This window comes from Colletotrichum lupini, chromosome 5, assembly GCF_023278565.1.
Source record: "Colletotrichum lupini chromosome 5, complete sequence".
Taxonomy (NCBI): Eukaryota; Fungi; Ascomycota; class Sordariomycetes; order Glomerellales; family Glomerellaceae; genus Colletotrichum; species Colletotrichum lupini.
In genome coordinates, this window is record NC_064678.1 from 2,637,324 (window position 1) to 2,653,488 (window position 16,165).

At 54.1% G+C, this 16,165-nt stretch overlaps 6 protein-coding genes across 6 annotated transcripts; 4 read left to right on the top strand and 2 right to left on the bottom strand.

The window, feature by feature from the left end:
- Nucleotides 1–36: 36 nt before the first annotated feature.
- Nucleotides 37–3,817, top strand: CLUP02_10181 (sulfate transporter; the record flags this gene model as incomplete). The annotated part of the gene is made up of 11 exons (XM_049289157.1): nucleotides 37–143; nucleotides 229–358; nucleotides 414–647; nucleotides 813–866; nucleotides 935–1,128; nucleotides 1,319–1,350; nucleotides 1,428–1,558; nucleotides 1,612–2,037; nucleotides 2,101–3,173; nucleotides 3,236–3,296; nucleotides 3,524–3,817. 11 exons carry the CDS (start codon nucleotides 37–39, stop codon nucleotides 3,815–3,817), a joined length of 2,736 nt encoding a protein of 911 aa, XP_049146302.1.
- Nucleotides 3,818–4,389: 572 nt separating this feature from the next.
- On the top strand, nucleotides 4,390–7,812 carry CLUP02_10182 (forkhead domain-containing protein; the record flags this gene model as incomplete). The annotated part of the gene is made up of 1 exon (XM_049289158.1): nucleotides 4,390–7,812. One exon carries the CDS (start codon nucleotides 4,390–4,392, stop codon nucleotides 7,810–7,812), a length of 3,423 nt encoding a protein of 1,140 aa, XP_049146303.1.
- A 1,173-nt stretch (nucleotides 7,813–8,985) lies between these two features.
- Nucleotides 8,986–10,511, top strand: CLUP02_10183 (alpha-1,3-mannosyltransferase CMT1; the record flags this gene model as incomplete). Its single annotated transcript, XM_049289159.1, has 2 exons — nucleotides 8,986–9,115; nucleotides 9,217–10,511. The coding sequence occupies 2 exons, from the start codon at nucleotides 8,986–8,988 to the stop codon at nucleotides 10,509–10,511; spliced, it is 1,425 nt and encodes a 474-aa protein (XP_049146304.1).
- Nucleotides 10,512–10,790: 279 nt separating this feature from the next.
- CLUP02_10184 (uncharacterized protein) lies at nucleotides 10,791–11,651 on the bottom strand (the record flags this gene model as incomplete). Its single annotated transcript, XM_049289160.1, has 1 exon — nucleotides 10,791–11,651. One exon carries the CDS (start codon nucleotides 11,649–11,651, stop codon nucleotides 10,791–10,793), a length of 861 nt encoding a protein of 286 aa, XP_049146305.1.
- A 2,185-nt stretch (nucleotides 11,652–13,836) lies between these two features.
- CLUP02_10185 (methyltransferase) lies at nucleotides 13,837–14,676 on the top strand (the record flags this gene model as incomplete). Its single annotated transcript, XM_049289161.1, has 1 exon — nucleotides 13,837–14,676. One exon carries the CDS (start codon nucleotides 13,837–13,839, stop codon nucleotides 14,674–14,676), a length of 840 nt encoding a protein of 279 aa, XP_049146306.1.
- Nucleotides 14,677–14,722: 46 nt separating this feature from the next.
- CLUP02_10186 (haloacid dehalogenase-like hydrolase) lies at nucleotides 14,723–15,763 on the bottom strand (the record flags this gene model as incomplete). The annotated part of the gene is made up of 2 exons (XM_049289162.1): nucleotides 14,723–15,501; nucleotides 15,655–15,763. 2 exons carry the CDS (start codon nucleotides 15,761–15,763, stop codon nucleotides 14,723–14,725), a joined length of 888 nt encoding a protein of 295 aa, XP_049146307.1.
- Between the last annotated feature and the right edge of the window lie 402 nt (nucleotides 15,764–16,165).

Here is a 16,165-nt window from a genome sequence, read left to right on the forward strand (position 1 = left end):
GTACGGAGCACTGAGCAGTGTTGACAGCACTACTGAATGCTCGAAATTTGCGCACACCTTGGCAAATCACCTCGCCTCGACAATGACAAGCCTTGGCAGTATCGGCACCTGAGAATGGCTTCAACTCCAAGACTCTTGGTTAGGTGAGGCATATTTGCCAGACGGAGCTCCCTTTCTCAGGCTTATTAGACTGCGCCCGGCCAAGCTGCTGCGGACAAGTTAGCAAAGGGTTGGCGACTTGGTCCAATGGAAGTTCATGACTTCTTTTGAGTTGGGCCAAGAGATTGCCCGAATCGGTCATTTGGCTGAGCCCCAGCCAAGCAAAGACGATCATCGCAGCACTGAGCACCTACGCGGGGTTGGGTCAATCCAGCACTGAGAAACATGAACAAACATGACCCATCACTCATCAGCAGGAGGCAAGCAGAGGGTTGCAGATGATGGACCCCCAATGTTCCTTCGTCCGCATCACGTCTCAGTCCTTACACGGCAGGCAAAGCACCAACCCATCACCATCGGATCGGGCGTCGCGCCTAGTCAGGGCCGATGACTGCTCGTTCCGCGGCCCAGCCACCCCTCGATCCGCTGCTGCATCGTCCCGTCGAAAAAACACTCACCTGATCAGTCATCCAACACCCATCTTTCCCGTCTTGGGACCTTTTCAATCCCTTTGATCCCGTTCGAAGATGAAGCGACCGTTTCCTTGCAGCGTCACAACGAGCCCACCATCGACATCCTGATTTGATGACAAAAACCTCATAGCAAGCCCGTAACGTACTGCCAGAGCAGCCAGACTGCATCTCCATCGTAAGATAACCAAAGCGAAGCTCCGGCAGGTCAATAATCTGTTTCCACAGAGCTCCAAGGTGACAAGGCCCCATTTATTCACACCGGCCGGGCCTCTGCACTCAATGAGACACATGGGTAACCTTAGCATCCGTCCAGCCCGAATCCCACCCGCCGCCCCTTCCGCTGCCCCAACGCGAGTTTCTTTCCTCATTCTTTCTGTTATTTCATTCTCAACGGGTGGATCCAATTCGGCGCTTGCTGCTTATCATCGAAAGAGCAGGCTCTTATTCAGGGACTAGCATTTATGTCCGGCGAGCGCCCGTCCCTGGCCGCTAGATGGTAACTCCCGTCGGCTCCTTGTTCGGTCGTCAGCCAGCTCAGTCATCCCGTTTACAATTCTCTCCACTGCCGCCATCTCCCGTTGTTGGGCTAGGTTGGGTTGTCTTATATAATCTCTTCAGTCCGGCGACGATGGGTCAGATCATATGCTGACCCGCTCATTCGGCACATGACGAAATGTTTATCCAAGCAAGTCGGCTCATCAGCATTTGGAGACTGGAGGTATCTATCGTGCTATCTTCCCTTAGGTAAGGTATTGGAGAACTGAAGCGAGGAACTGAGGAGGTCATGCGCTACAGATTACAACGGGCCGCGGGCGGAGACGCGTAGCATCGGTGGTCAAGCAACCAATCACCGCCAATTTCGACGTCCGGCCGAGGAGTTGCTTGCTCCGAACAGCACAGTCGGAAGCTGCCGCGTCGCAGTTGGGGTGCGAGTACGCACGCTGACATGAATTACGTTCAATATCAATCATCCTGAGAGTTGAAGGCGTCGTCAGCCACCAACGAGTCCAGCAGAACGGTGAATCAGTTGCATTTTGGCCGTCCTTTCAAAGCTCAGAGTCAAAGTCTTTGGCGCTCTGCTATCGCGTTTCGCGAGTATCTCTTCAAATTACGTCTTTGCGCCCCCAGTTTATTTCTCAAGCAGAAAGCCCGACTAGTTCCCCGCATCATGACGGTTCTCAGTCATCTAAAACGAGTCCATCAACATAATGTCGCAACTCTGCGCGGCTCTCCCGCCGCAGAGGTCTCTGGCGCCCTCGGTGACTTGGGGACTCTTCTTCCTCTCATGATCGCCCTTGCGGTCCAGCACTCCATTTATCTCGATAGCACCTTGGTGTTTTCAGGCATCTTCAACGTTGTTACCGGCGCCGTCTTTGGCATTCCACTTCCAGTCCAGCCGATGAAAGTGAGTGCTTAGATCTAAGCAAGAGATTGTAATTGTGCGTTCATTACTGACTATTACGTCTAGGCCATCGCCGCGGCAGCCATCTCCCGGTCCGAATATGGCGGCATCAAAACCGTCATGGCCGCGGGCCAGTGGGTCAGTCTAGCCGTCCTAGTCATGAGCCTCACCGGCCTACTACGCTGGGTCACGCGAAACGTGCCCGTCCCCGTCGTCAAAGGCATCCAGCTCGGTGCCGGTCTCTCCCTCGTCATGGCCGCCGGCTCCGGCCTCCTCCGGGACCTTCACTGGACCCATCCCGTCCTCGATAACAGGTTGTGGGCCCTGGCCGCCTTTCTCGTGCTCATTTTCACCCAGAGCCTGCCGCGTTTCCCCTACGCGCTGCACATTTTTATTCTGTCGCTCGTCTTCGCCTTCATCTCCATCATGACCTCGCACGACCACCCGCACACCTACCTGCCGGAGCCCAGCCTTTGGACCCCGCACTTTGTGCACTGGGAGTTCAACTGGTTCAAGTACAAGCCGCTGTCGATGGCCATCGGCCAGCTCCCGCTCACCACCCTGAACTCGGTCATCGCGGTGAGCGCCCTCGCGGCGGACCTGCTGCCGGACATGCCCACGCCGTCTGTGACCGCTATGGGCATCAGCGTCGGCGTGATGAACCTCGTCGGCACCTGGTGGGGCGCCATGCCGGTGTGCCACGGCGCGGGCGGGCTCGCGGCGCAGTACCGCTTCGGAGCGCGCAGCGGCGCGAGCGTCGTGATCCTGGGCCTCTTCAAGATCGTGCTGGGCCTCGTCTTTGGTAACTCCCTCATCGGCCTACTCACGCACTACCCCAAGAGCCTGCTGGGCGTCATGGTCATCGCTGCCGGTCTCGAGCTCGCCAAGGTCGGGCACAGCTTGAATCACGGGGCTTCTGATTTATGGGAGAGCTCTGCCGGCAACGAGGGTGGCGGCGTTGGGGGGCTTGTTAGGCAGCATCGCTCGCTTTCTGATGAGGAGAGGGCTGAGAGGTGGACTGTTATGCTCATGACCACGGCTGGGCTCCTTGCGTTTAGGAACGATGCTATTGGCTTCATTGCAGGGATGCTGTGCTTCTGGGCGTATCGGGTCTCAGAGAGGACGCAGAAGTGGTGGGAGTCCAGACGGGGCCGGTCTCTCTTTGGCGAGCGAGCGCCGCTTCTGAGTTAAGTATTTGAAGCGCGGCGTGTGGCTTCATGTATAACTGTAACGTGGGAGTCTTTTCGAGATCTACTTGCTTGGTAAATACGATTTATGTGTATATTCACTGGCTGTTGAGCCAACTCACAGGCTCTTTATATGGGCACATATGAATTTGATGCATATCACACGTCTTTTCGGATTGCTTTCTGAGACGGATAACGGCTGTTGATCATACTTTTGCCATCCTAAGCTCTGAATGTGCTAGACTGAGCAGCAAGGGGAAATAAACCCATGAGCTCAAAAATGACACATTGATCAAACTCAGAGACTCACTAAATCATCTGAGTTCCGCGTCAAGCCTTTAATACTTGCAGAATGCCTCCAAGGATCACGAAAATCAAGCAGAGGGTTCAGTGAGCTACTCCTTCACCGAAGGATGGTCTGCTATTGGGGCTTGACCGAGACAAGTGGACACCGAGGTCGGAAGAAGTGGGCGATCTACGCAGGGTGGTGCTGCCTTTGCCTCTGCAAGTCTGCAAGGAATCGGATGAGGCTTTTTCTCGGACCCTGGCCGAAGAGATGCATCGTGAACAGCCTTGCTGTTCACCGCAAGATCTAGGCTGAACCAAAGCGCTGGGTCCGACGGAAGGCTGAGGCATTGAAGGACGTACATGAATGCAATTGGCCGCATCAAAGGTTCATGGTGAAGTAGCAGGATGAGTCATCGTCACTCGGGCCTTCAATGGGATTGGGATGCATTTGTTCCTTCCATTGAATTGTGGTGGGAAGCTGCAGTGACGATTGTGACAGAGATGGAAGGAGCGTACGACGGAAAGGAAGGCAGCGACGGAGACGCTGAGAAGGAAAGGACCTGGCTGGGCAGGGACGGGCTGAACTGGAGGCTCTTTCCTCCTATTGGAAGAAAAAAAGGTACTTGGGTACTTGTACAGCGCGGGGAAGAAGGCTGGTGTGTTCAGTGTCCACGGTGAATCTCACCGACAGCCAATCAGAGACGCTTCCGTCGACCCTGTCAATCGCAGCCAGGACTGAATTGTTCAACGCCGATTTTTTTGGCATTCGCCCGTCTCGATCGCAGCCTTTCTCAGGTCCATACCTCGTCGCGCCTGACCAAATCGCCTCTCTTGGCTTGCCGACGGCGAAGGAGCTGATCTGTCCGACTACAGAGCAGCGATGACTTCGTCCAACGCCGGCCAAAATGGCCTGGCGCCCCTTCCGACCACGCCGCCGCCCAAGCACAAGTCGACGACACCAGGCCGAACTGACCACCCCGACGACAACGACAATAACAATCACATCGCCACGAACACTGCTGACCAGCAGCAACCATCGCGCACCGACGCATCTACAACCGTACACCCATCTATCGAAGACGCGTCCACCCAACAGCAGACCACCTCATTAGCCGTCGACACCTTCATGGCCGATGCCGACGCCGGCAGCGCTCCACCCGCGACAATGTCGCAGCCGGCTTCAGCCGTGCAGGTTGACGCCGACCCTTTCGCCTCGTCCTTCCCACACACCCCGATGCCGAACATGGACCACGCCTACATGATGATGGCTCTGGCGCATATGGCTGGCAACCAAATGTCCAATCAAATGTCACCGCCGCCGACCGTCACGCCAGCGCAGGTCACCCTCCCGAGCACCATGGGCAACGGCAACGATCCGCTCGTCGCAAGCACACATAACCTCGCCGCGGCGACACAGGGTCTCGAATCCTTTGCGCGTATAGAATTCGCCGACAGTGTCTTTCAGATGACCACGTACGCCGTCATTATTGGTCGCGATCAGAAGGCTCTAAATCAGGCGCGGAGAGACCAGAAGCGCGATGATGCCTATCGCAAGAAGGCGGAAGAGTATGAACGCGAGGGCCTTCCGCCTCCTTCCCCTGTCAGACATGGGCCGGGGAAGTTCAGCAAGTCATACGTCAGCGAAGAGGGAGGCATGCTGGGACCCGAGTCCGACAGTGAAGGGGAGGGGCGGCCAGCCAAGCGCCGCAAGACGACCAGCACCGGATCATCACAGAAGCAGGAAGAGGACGAGTCACAGGAGAAACTCATCTCAAATCGGCAGTATGTCTCACATACACCGGGAGCTGCAGCCGTGGATCTGGCTTCATTACGGCCATCTCCCCACCACGTTCCCTTTGTCGGCATCCACTCGCCCGGACCTGATATCGCCAGCAAAACCAAGGCTATTTCAAGAGAGCATCTCAAGATCCAGTTCAATAAGAGAGAAGGGGTCTTTGAGGCTATTCCACTGCACAAGAATGGTTTCTTCATCGATGAAGTGCACCACAAGGAAGGCGTCGCCGTGCTCCGGAGTGGTGATCACCTGCAAATCAAGGACGTTGATTTTCGCTTCGTCATCAATGGTGTTCCAGAAGGCCGGACAGGTGCTGAGGAGTATGCAGAAGAGGAGGAGAAACTCAAGAAGAAAGCGACTGGTGGAAAGGAGATGAGCTTCGAGTTCGAAGCCTCACATGGCAACGGTCTTGACGACACAAGCGATTCTTCCCTCAGCTCACCAGCGCCATCAGACGTAGAAATGTCCGATGTCGAAGCTGAAGAGGAGGAAGAAGTTGAGGCAGAAAGTAGCTCCAAGGCAGAGGCGGAAGCGGAAGCAAAGGCAGAAGCAGCCGCCGCCGCAGAAAAGGCGACGGCAGAGGCAGCAGCCGACGTTGCAGAAGCAGCGCAAACACAAACAGAGGCAGACGATGAGGCCGATGTTGAAGCCGATGCTGAAGCCGATGTTGACGCTGATGCCGATGCCGAAGCTGATGCCGAAGGAGAGATGTCACTGGATTATGGAGAGGAAGCAGACGATATCCAACCTACCACAGAGGTCAAGCCAGAGGACCAAGAAATGGTGCATCTTCTCATGGGAGGTGCTCCATTAGGCTATCTGAACAAGAAGAGAGGACCTGGCCGGCCACCAAAGAACGGAATTATGTCCAAGCGAGAGCAGCGGCTTCTTAAGAAAGCTCAGCAGGAGATGGCTAAGAAGACGATACCACAGCCTCCTCCTGGAGAGCCTCCCATCAAGCGGAAGGTCGGCCGTCCTAGGAAACACCCACTACCAGACGAAGGAGGAGATCGACCGGAGAAGCGCAAGTACAAGCCCCGGAAACCAAAGGGCGAAGACGGTCTTGAAGGATCAGATGCCGAAAGACGCGCCAGAGAGAAGAAGGAAAAGAAGGCTCGTCCCAAGTCGCCCCCGCTCGAACTCAAGATCGAGGACTACACGGAGGAGCAGCTGCAGAAGCCGAACAAGAACTACGGAGTGCTTATCGACGAGACCCTCACTGCGGCAGGGCCTGACGGTCTCACCCTCAAACAGATTTATAAGCGAATTACCCAGAGATACCCGTGGTTCTACTTCCACACGGAGACAAAGGGCTGGGAGTCAAGTGTACGACATAACCTTATCGGGAACGAAGCTTTCAAGAAGGACGATACCACAGGCTTGTGGTCCAGGGTGCCCGGTGTCGAACTCGATGCCGGCAAGAAGCGCAAGGCGACGTCACCGGACCGTTCTATGAGTGCGGGCTATGGTCACTACAACCACCCAATGTACACTCAGTACGCCCAACAGCAGCAGAGTCACATGCCTCCTGGCTACCAGCATCTTCCTCATAACTACCACGCGCAAGCCTATGCAGGGCAGCAAGCGCAGACAGCAGCCAGAACGCCACAATACTCTCCCCCCGGCGTGGTACCGAACCCTGGTCAGCCCGTACCGCCAGTGACGTCTCAACCAGTGGCGCCAGTGACGCTCCCTGGATACGGGGCCGCTGCTGCGATTGCACGACCTCAAGGTGTCGCAGGGCAGCCTTCTACATACAGTTCACCGTATGCTTCGAGACCACCTCCAGCTCATCCCGCAGTCAAGACCGAAGAAGGCGCCGCCGCAACTTCAGCACCGCCCATCACACAACCTGCTCCAGCCGCCATCCCTGGAGCGCAACCACCCCCACCACAGATACCCGCTGCTGCCCCGCCGCAGCAAGCTCGACCTACACCTACACCACCAGCGCAAGCCGAACCACGTCCCGTCATTCAGCCCAGGTTACTCTCAGCTGTTAATGGCCTCAAGAACGGTCTTATTGAGAACCTGAAGAAAGCCAAGAATCCAAAAGCAGAGGCCATAGTCATGTCTGCCCTCAACCGCTGCCTGGGACTCAAGAGTGCCGCTACAGAGAATCAGACCATGGAAGATATCTGTATGAAGGGAATACAGAAGCTCCTCGACGGTTTCTCGACCCGAAGCAACACTCCCGGATCAGGGGGCACGCCCACCCCCACTGGGCCGACAAATGTGTTTGATTCCAAGGTCTTCAATTCTCTCCTAGGGTTCAAGAACGTTTCGTCGAATGCCCTCAAAAGCAGGATTGGCGAGGCCAAGGCCGAGGCAGTCACCCTATCCGCTATTGATCGAGTGCTGGGCTTGGCAGACGCGAGCATAGTACCGCCGCCTGCGGAAGCCAGCGCCTCAGGGTCGCCCGCAGCGGGCTTCGACGGAATCGAGTCGCACTTAATGAATTCGGTGAAGCAGCTCCTGCTGGGCCTCAACCAGAAGCTGCACGGAACATAGAAAGAGGAGCCAGGGGGCAGGACATATATGTATGGTCGAAAGGATATGGAAGGAAGGAAAGAAATAAGCGTTACAATAAGCGTTACCAATGTTCGGCGTTTCTGTGTCGGCGAACTCGGCCCTTCCTCTAGGAGAGGACGGATTGGTTGAGATCTCAAAAAGGATATGATCATGAATCAGCGAAAACCTCGTCTACTCATAGCATGGCTACGTGTTGTCGTTTAGCACCTAAGAATACACAAAAATCGTTTACAAAGTAGATGCGTCGTCGTTGTCGTCGTTGTCGTCGTTGGGAAGCCTCGACCTCTGAGGATTTTACCTGGATCTGTTGTGATTCATTGAAGATATGCCGCAGCATACAAGTGATGTCGATCTACAGATAATACTGTCTCCTGCCCTGACGACCTCTTTCCCTGTTACTGGTTTCTTGATCCTTCACAGCAAACTACACACCAGACGATCTAGTCCTAAGTAGTCTAATATGCAGCGTAAGGGGGCAGATACCCCTGCGCGCCGCACCGGTGAACTGCCCCTATTGACAAGGAAGAGAAGAGGCAAACGGGTGCGACATTACACTGAGTCAGGAGATGGGGGTTCAAGACGAACAATTCAGAACCAACACGACGAACACTAGGATGCGTGGGAAAACAGCCTTGATTGCGGGAGCGGGACCCATCTTGGTGCCGCGGGCCAACCAGGCGGCCAAAAATCGTACGAATCGGGTGCTTCAAGCGCCTGCAGCCCTTGTTCCTGACATATAATTGCGGGTGGGTGAGAGATGCCTGCTTGCATGGGATCTCTCTCTGTGCCGCTCGGCTCTGCTTCGCCCCCAGCCGACAGACTTCATGAGGGTGTGATGGTCCAATACGCCGAGCAAAGAAGAAAGAACAGAACAAGATAGGGAAAAAATAAAAACGGAAGACAGCAATCAGAGAAGAATGATGAAATCCACTTATGCCGGGCTGGTCACCGGCCCCCAACGAACAGGACCCCTGGTCACACCCGTCTGCATTCAAGAAGACGTGCTTGCCTTCCTTGGTTACTGTCCTACTCGAAGCTGATTTTCACCTTTTCGTTTCCTTCTCTTTCCTTCCCCCTTCCAACATCGTATACCGCCAATTTTCTTCTCTTCTTTTGGTACCACGATGCTGGAGTTTCATCACTCATAACACCATGGCGGCGAAACGGAAAACCAACGTCATCGCCCGGGCGAGCGTAGTATGTCTGCTGCTCATGAGCCTGCTGGTCGCATATGACCTATTCTCGGGGCGCGAATACTTTGACATCGCGTACAAGCCATTCCGTATGTTTCGTATCACCATATACACGCAAAACTCACCTACCCCTCGTCCAAATAGGACGTCGAAAAAAGGAGTTCAAATTTAACTAACACGCTTGACTTAGGGAAGCCAGGACCGACAGAGAAAGCGCACGAAACATCCCCACACAATGAGGAGAATCAGACGAACACCGCCGTAACATCGCTGGCGATCGCGCCGTCGCAGACGCCACTTCCCCCGATTCCCACCCCGACACCGACGCCACCACCGGTGCCATCCCCTGACGATGGTGGTGGCATCAGCTCCACATTGCCGGACGCCAATCCGGAGCACCTCAACAACGCACCGCTTTACATCACCTCGATCCTCGACCCAGACAATAAATCTCTGCCTAGACTGGACTGTCCTCGCCCTGACATTTCACGCTACCAGTATCTCAAGCCCACCACCAAGCTGAAAAAACCCAAGTTCTTCATCGCCCTCAACATACGTGAGAAGGCGGACCTCCTCCCGCGACTCCTAGGCTCCATCGTCGAGGCACTCCATTTCTTGGGCCCGGAGAATTGTGTCCTCTCGATAGTGGAAGGCAACTCGGGCGACGGCACCTACGAGATCCTCCACCTCCTTCGTCCGGAAATCGAAAAGCTCGGCACCGAATATCACTTCTCCCGCAGTGACCTCGACCCCGGCGCGGGCGACCGCATTCCCAAGCTGGCCGAGCTGCGCAACATGGCCCTCGCGCCTCTCGTCTCCGGCGGGCCAGGTAAGTACGCCGCCGACGCGGTCGTCCTCTTCCTCAACGACGTGGCCATTTGCCTAGAAGACATCCTCGAGCTCGCCCATCAACGGCTGTATCTGGGCGCCGACATGACGTGCGGCTTCGACTGGACCTACGTCGGTCCCGATCCGACCTTTTACGACGTGTGGATCAGCCGCACCATCGCGGGCGATTCCTTTTTCGAGATTCCGCCTGACGGCAACTGGAACTCTGCGTGGAACATCTTTTGGAATGAGGATACCTCGCGCCGGCGCTTCTTCGACCACAAGCCGCTGCAGGTGTTCTCGTGCTGGAACGGGGCCGTGGCGATGACGGCGAGACCGTTGCTGGATCGACTTGTTAGTTTTCGGGCGCCCGGGCCGGGGGAGTGTTTCCAGGGCGAGCCGCAGCTTTTCTGCAAGGATCTGTGGAATGCCGGGTTCGGCAAGATTGCGGTGGTGCCGAGCGTCAATCTAGAGTACAGTGACGAGGCCGGGAGGAAGATTAAGGCAGCAAAGGGATATACCAGTCAGTGGGTGGGAGGCGAGGACGAGGTGCAAGATTTCAGGGTGGATTGGAAGGCTGATCCGCCTGAGAAGGTGAAGTGCATGGCCAGTTATGATAAGCAGACGTGGGAGCCCTGGAATCAAGCGCTGGAGTAATGAGAATAATGTGGCTATGATTGAGATTAACATAAAGTATTGGTACTGTCTTTTTTCCGCTGGTTGATGTTTGTATCTGCGCTGCTCTATCCGAATCCTTCCCCCCTGAACCCCATGAAAGGAAAACTAACAGGTCCTCATGAATTTATGAACACCCTTGCTCATTATCTATTGCCCATTGAAACAAATGCTTCCCAAACAATCTAAAATCAGTCCAAATCCAAACCATCCAGCTCATCCAGCTTCCGATCACTGCAAGGTAGTAATCCCTACCCCTACCTACTCAAACTTTTGAAGTCTGGCCCACGCTTCATACATCTTCAATTCCGCCTGGGCCTTGGCCAGCTTATACTCGAGGTTCTCTCGATCCTCTGTCTGGCTTGGGTACGGGTAAGGTAAGCCAGCCTTACCGTTGGGTTCCCACTTGACCGATGGGGCCCGGGCACGTCTAGTGTGGCTGCGGACCGGCTTGGGTTCATGAAACTCCTCCTCCTCTTCAAAATCCTCTTCAAAATCCTCTCTAGAATCTTCTTCTCCGGAACCATCTTCGGGATCCTCTCCGATGAGGACGGCGGTGGACGAAGCAGAGCCTCTTGGGGCTCGAATGGTTCGTCTCGGTGCGGCTGGGGGCGGCGCTGCAGTGCGCTGGCGCTGTGATGATCGCGTAGACGCGGGCTGCTGGATGTCCCTTTTTTTGACGACGGGGGTGGAAGGCGGCGTGATCATGGTCCTGGTCTTGATCGTGGCCGTGGCCGTGGTTGTGCGCTGTGGTCTCACGGGAGCCTTGACATCCATTTCCTCAGCGACGCCGCCATCGTTACAAACTTCAAGGTACGACCGGATCCGAGCCTTCCACTGCGTAGCCATCTCTCCAGCCTGTGACTGGTGAGATCTCTTGCACAAGGCGAGACCGGCGAGTCGCTCGAGGTGGGCAGACGCAGACGCCAGACTACCGCAGTTGATAATGTCGAGCATGACGAACGCCATCTCGGATCGCGAGGCCTGGCTGACTGCGTTGCCGCAAGACGACTTTGTGGCGGAGTGGCCCTGGCAGTTGAAGCAGGATCTGATGTTGACTTCAAGGCAGGTCTGGAGCTCGGTTGTGGTTTTTAGCCACTTGGTTTTGATGGCGGCGACCATGGTTGCTTATGAGTCGAGGTGGAATGATGACGAAAGACGAAGTATAAATGATGCTGCTTTCTCCTTGACTAGGGAATAGACACGGAGAGAAGCTGTTGTAACCCATCGAGATGGAATGCGGCTCTCTGAAATACACATCGTACTGACTGATCGTTTGCACGTCGGCCACGGCAGAATGGTGGTCATCGTCTTGGTCATGGGAAGCACTAGAGAATGAGCTGAAAGGCTAAAAGAGCCGTCTAGAGTTAAAACTGGTCTAAATCGGACATCCGCAGCTGCTGGAACATTTTTCTGCAGTGTGCTAAATATTCGCAACGGCGGTGAGGTTACTTCGACAAAGAGTATAACATAGTATGAAACCTCACACTTACACTATTATCCGAGACACAAGACAGCTTCAGTTGCATATTGTCTCTATATACTTCAGTATGTTGAGACAGAGAAGACTCTCTGATCAGAACACAAGATATAAGGAGCGAACACCCTATTGATTGGCTGAGCTTGGAGTTTTGGCGCAAGCACAAAGCCTCGTACGTCTTGCAGTATCGGATTCCAAGCAATCTCCAGCAACCGCATTTGATGCCTGCTGGGGCAGTTACGCTTGCGAAACAACAGATGACCGGGGAAGCAAGGCAGGCAGGCTTTAATGCCAGCGTAGGGTCAATAATCCTGATCCGGTGTAGTTCAAAACGGTACGGGTGCGATATGTGAGTGTAAAAGAAAGGATGAATAGATGAGGCTGTTCAAATTGACGAGATGAATGGAAAGGAGCCTTCTAGAAGTATCGTATTCCTGAGGCTTGGAAGCTCATAAGTAAACGCTCTTGAACGTATCAAGATGCTGCATCACGGCAGACTACGTAGTCTTGGCAGTTACCGGGCAAATGGCTGCGTTAGCCCATACTCACCGACAGGTGTGGGGAGGTATTATCTCTCGGTCTAGGTTCATTTGATTGACAGCGTAGGTGCTGGGCAGTGTTTACTTGAGCTCCGTTAGCTGGAGAGGATGAAACATGCACGCTAACAACGTGTGACGAAAACGATATGGCCCCTTCTGACTTGTATGGCAGCCTCTTCATTGTGCAGACAAGTTAGGAACCGAGAGATTTTCCAAGGATGACTATCATCTGGCCTCTGTGACTTTCTTGGGGTCGTTATAGGGTGTTCATGCAGTCATACACTATTCATGCGGAGCGACGTACTGCATCATCAAGCAGGCCCAGCTTGTGCAAACGTGTGATGCTAGGTGGTGAGACTGACCGCCAGCTTCGTGACCTCTCTTCCTAACAGCTGGAAGTTATCTTTGCGCGCATGAATTTTTGCAGCCTACCGAAGTCATAGAATCACCAGTCCTTCGTATGCTAGAACGGAAAAGACCAGATGGTACTGTGATCTGGGATGTTTACTGCAGCGGGAGGAGTTTGCTCGATAAGATAGTCATGATAGTAAGATGATCGGGAAGCCGTTCTTTTCCTTCCCGACTGAAGAGTAAAGTAAGGCATTTGCAACGAAGCGGGAAAACGGGATTGACCCTCAAGGAATCAAACAAAAAGCGTCGGTGTGGGGTGGCCGAAGGATTGAAGTCGCACTCTGGAAACCCTCCAAATCCCACTCGACCACCCAACCTGTTACGCCTTTTATGACAGGAAGGAAGGAGAAGAGACCCAAGTAGGTACGTCCTTCCGATTTTCCAATTAGGTGGCGCATTGTGATAACAGCACCTGTCGTACCTTTACTCGGTCAATGAACTGTTCTCTTGATGGTGCTCCTGCTCTAGGTTCTTTATTAAGTAACAAGACAATCAGTGGATCGTCCTGTCTTGAATTGGATACAAGAGTATGCAAAATCTGCTTCCTGGTGTTTGACAAGAAGCTATTCGGACATTTGTATACGACCGAAGGTTCCCGACTTTGGGTACCAGTTGGAGTTAAGCATGTAAGTTTTGCTGACTCACCTTGATCAACATATTCGTGCATCGTGGAGGAAACAAGCCTTTGCGCCGCTTGCAGATCATCGGATCGTGTTGCCGACGGGGTAGGTAAGCCCGGACTTTAAGGACTTAACTCAAGATAATTGGCCACCGACGTTATCTCATCTAAGAACTCAATCCCGCACTCATCACAACATTCTTGAAATTTTATTTCTAGAAGTGATTCGAACACATTGAACGAGCAGAATCAAACAACATGGACTTCGATTCCGAGACACAAGCAACCTCATCTCAGCGCATGTACACCGCGCGAGCTGACAACTATGAGAACTCATTCCATCCCGACTGGACCAAGCGCTTCATGGCCGTCGCCGATATCCAACCCGGTGAACGCGTTTTGATTCTAGCTTGCGGCACCGGCCTCGAGGTCTTCAGCGCTGCCGACCAGGTGGGCGACACGGGCGAGATCGTCGGCCTCGACGTCACCGAGGCCATGCTCAACAAGGCGAGAGAGAAGCTAGAGCGCCTCAAGCCGAGTGCAAACATTCGTCTGTTCCTTCACGATGCCACAAAATTGGAGACATTGCCGGAGCTGGAGGGGCAAAGTTTTGATGCCATCTTGTGCTCCAGCGCCTTTGTTCTCTTTGACGACCCTGAAGGTGTCGTTGCGAGGTGGCGCAACTTCCTGAGACCGGGAGGCAGGGTGGTCATCGATATCACGCATGAGGACAACTTCAAGATCGGACTCATTCTGGAGAAGGCGGCTAAGCGCCTACGGTCACGATTTCCCAGCAACAGATCCTGGATCACGGACAAGAACTCCTTCACAAAGATTCTCGAGAGCGCAGGGTACGTGGTGGACAGGATCGAACTAATGCATGACATTTCCGGGAAAGGAGACACATATTACGGTATGGACCAGATTGACGAGCAGTTTGAGCATGTCACGAGCACGTCGTTGGTTACCAGTCTCCCGACGGAAGAGTTCAGGGATCAGGCTAGGGCACTATTTCACGAAGAGTGGAAAAAGGCTGCCGTTGACGGCCAAGTCGTCAACGTAGATGCTCTCTATATCTATGTAGCCCGGAGAACCTAGGCTCGGCCATTACATCTAATAAGAACCTTTCCTTGCGCATCTGGCTCTACAACTTCGCCTTACCACTGCCCTTGAGATTCGGCTTCACCGGGACCTTTGGATGGTCGCCCTCTAATGCGAGTCCAGTAACCTTCTCTAGTTCTTCTACCGCCTCGTAGGCTCGTCCTAGATGGACTTTGATAGTGTTGAACCCTTGCTTCTTCGCCTCCTTTAGGTTCTCGCCAATGTCGTCCAAGAACACGATATCCTGTGGTTTCATGCCCTCGCCCCACTTGAGCGCCTGGCCTCTCTCAGAGCTCGCATTCAGGGCAGCGTACTCGTTCAGCCTTTCCAGCGCGAGGTGATACATTCTCGGATCCGGTTTTCTCAAACCAGCATGTGCCGAAGAGACAAACACGTCAAACAAGCTGCGAACGGGGTCGTCCATGAAGTCTTTTCTATGCAGCTTGTGACCCTCGGGGAAAATGACGGTGTTGCTCAGCGCGGCGAGGATGTACTTCCCACCGGACTTGAGCTTTTTCAGCGCCGGGTACATCCACGGGTCCGGGGGAATTGAGTTGGCCATCATGGTGTTGAAGAGGTACTTGGCGTCGACGGTAGGTAAGGGTGGCGTCTCCTTAGGGAGAGATGGGTTCTTTGCTTTTTGAGCGGCGTAGAATGCCTCCCAGCGGCCTTGGTCGTGAAGGTCCTTGCTGAAGCCGTCAAAGAAGGCCTGGTCCATGGGTATTGAGCCCGTCTCAAGGCGATGCCAAAAGCCTGCAGGACTTGTCTTGGAGATGGAGTAATTCACCCATCCTGGCGGGATACCGAGACTGAGCTCATAATCTAGGATGGATTGAAATGGTGATACGACCTTGTCAAGTCAGAAAATTGGCCGTCATTGAAATATGATTTGATACGCATGATTAACAACAACGCATTGGTGACTTGGAGGCTATTGAGCAGAAAGAAATCACAGGGTGCTACTTACACACACACCACCAATGTCGAATAAAAGCACTTTGGGCTGCTTGGAGTCTGTCATATCGTCTACAGCCTCGAGAACGTGATCAATCAGAAAGGTATCAGACTCTTCTAAAGACTGCATGGCTCCGAGAAACGGCAGATCTATGTTCTTACGAAGTACTTGTAGTAAACCCACAACTCGGGCCAGCGTTGAAAGTCGTGGAGAGCAGCGATGGGTTGGGGGGCCGAAACCTGGGGAAAGCCCCCACCTCGGTGCGGATTGTACCAGTGGACCTCGGCCCAAAGCACCTGAAGGAATTGAGAGGTCACTCGAGATGAGGTAAGCACAAGTGCACAGACCATGTCGTCCCCGGCCAAAGTCCAATCTCCACGTGACTCGTCCCCGACCTGCTTTGGGAGTGACAATCGAGAGGGGAGAGGTGGGGCCACACAATCTAGGGCTGCCCCAAAACCCACAGAGGAATATTATCGCGAAGTTGTGCCTTGGAACTTTTTTTACTCTTGACAACCCCCTTCGACAACC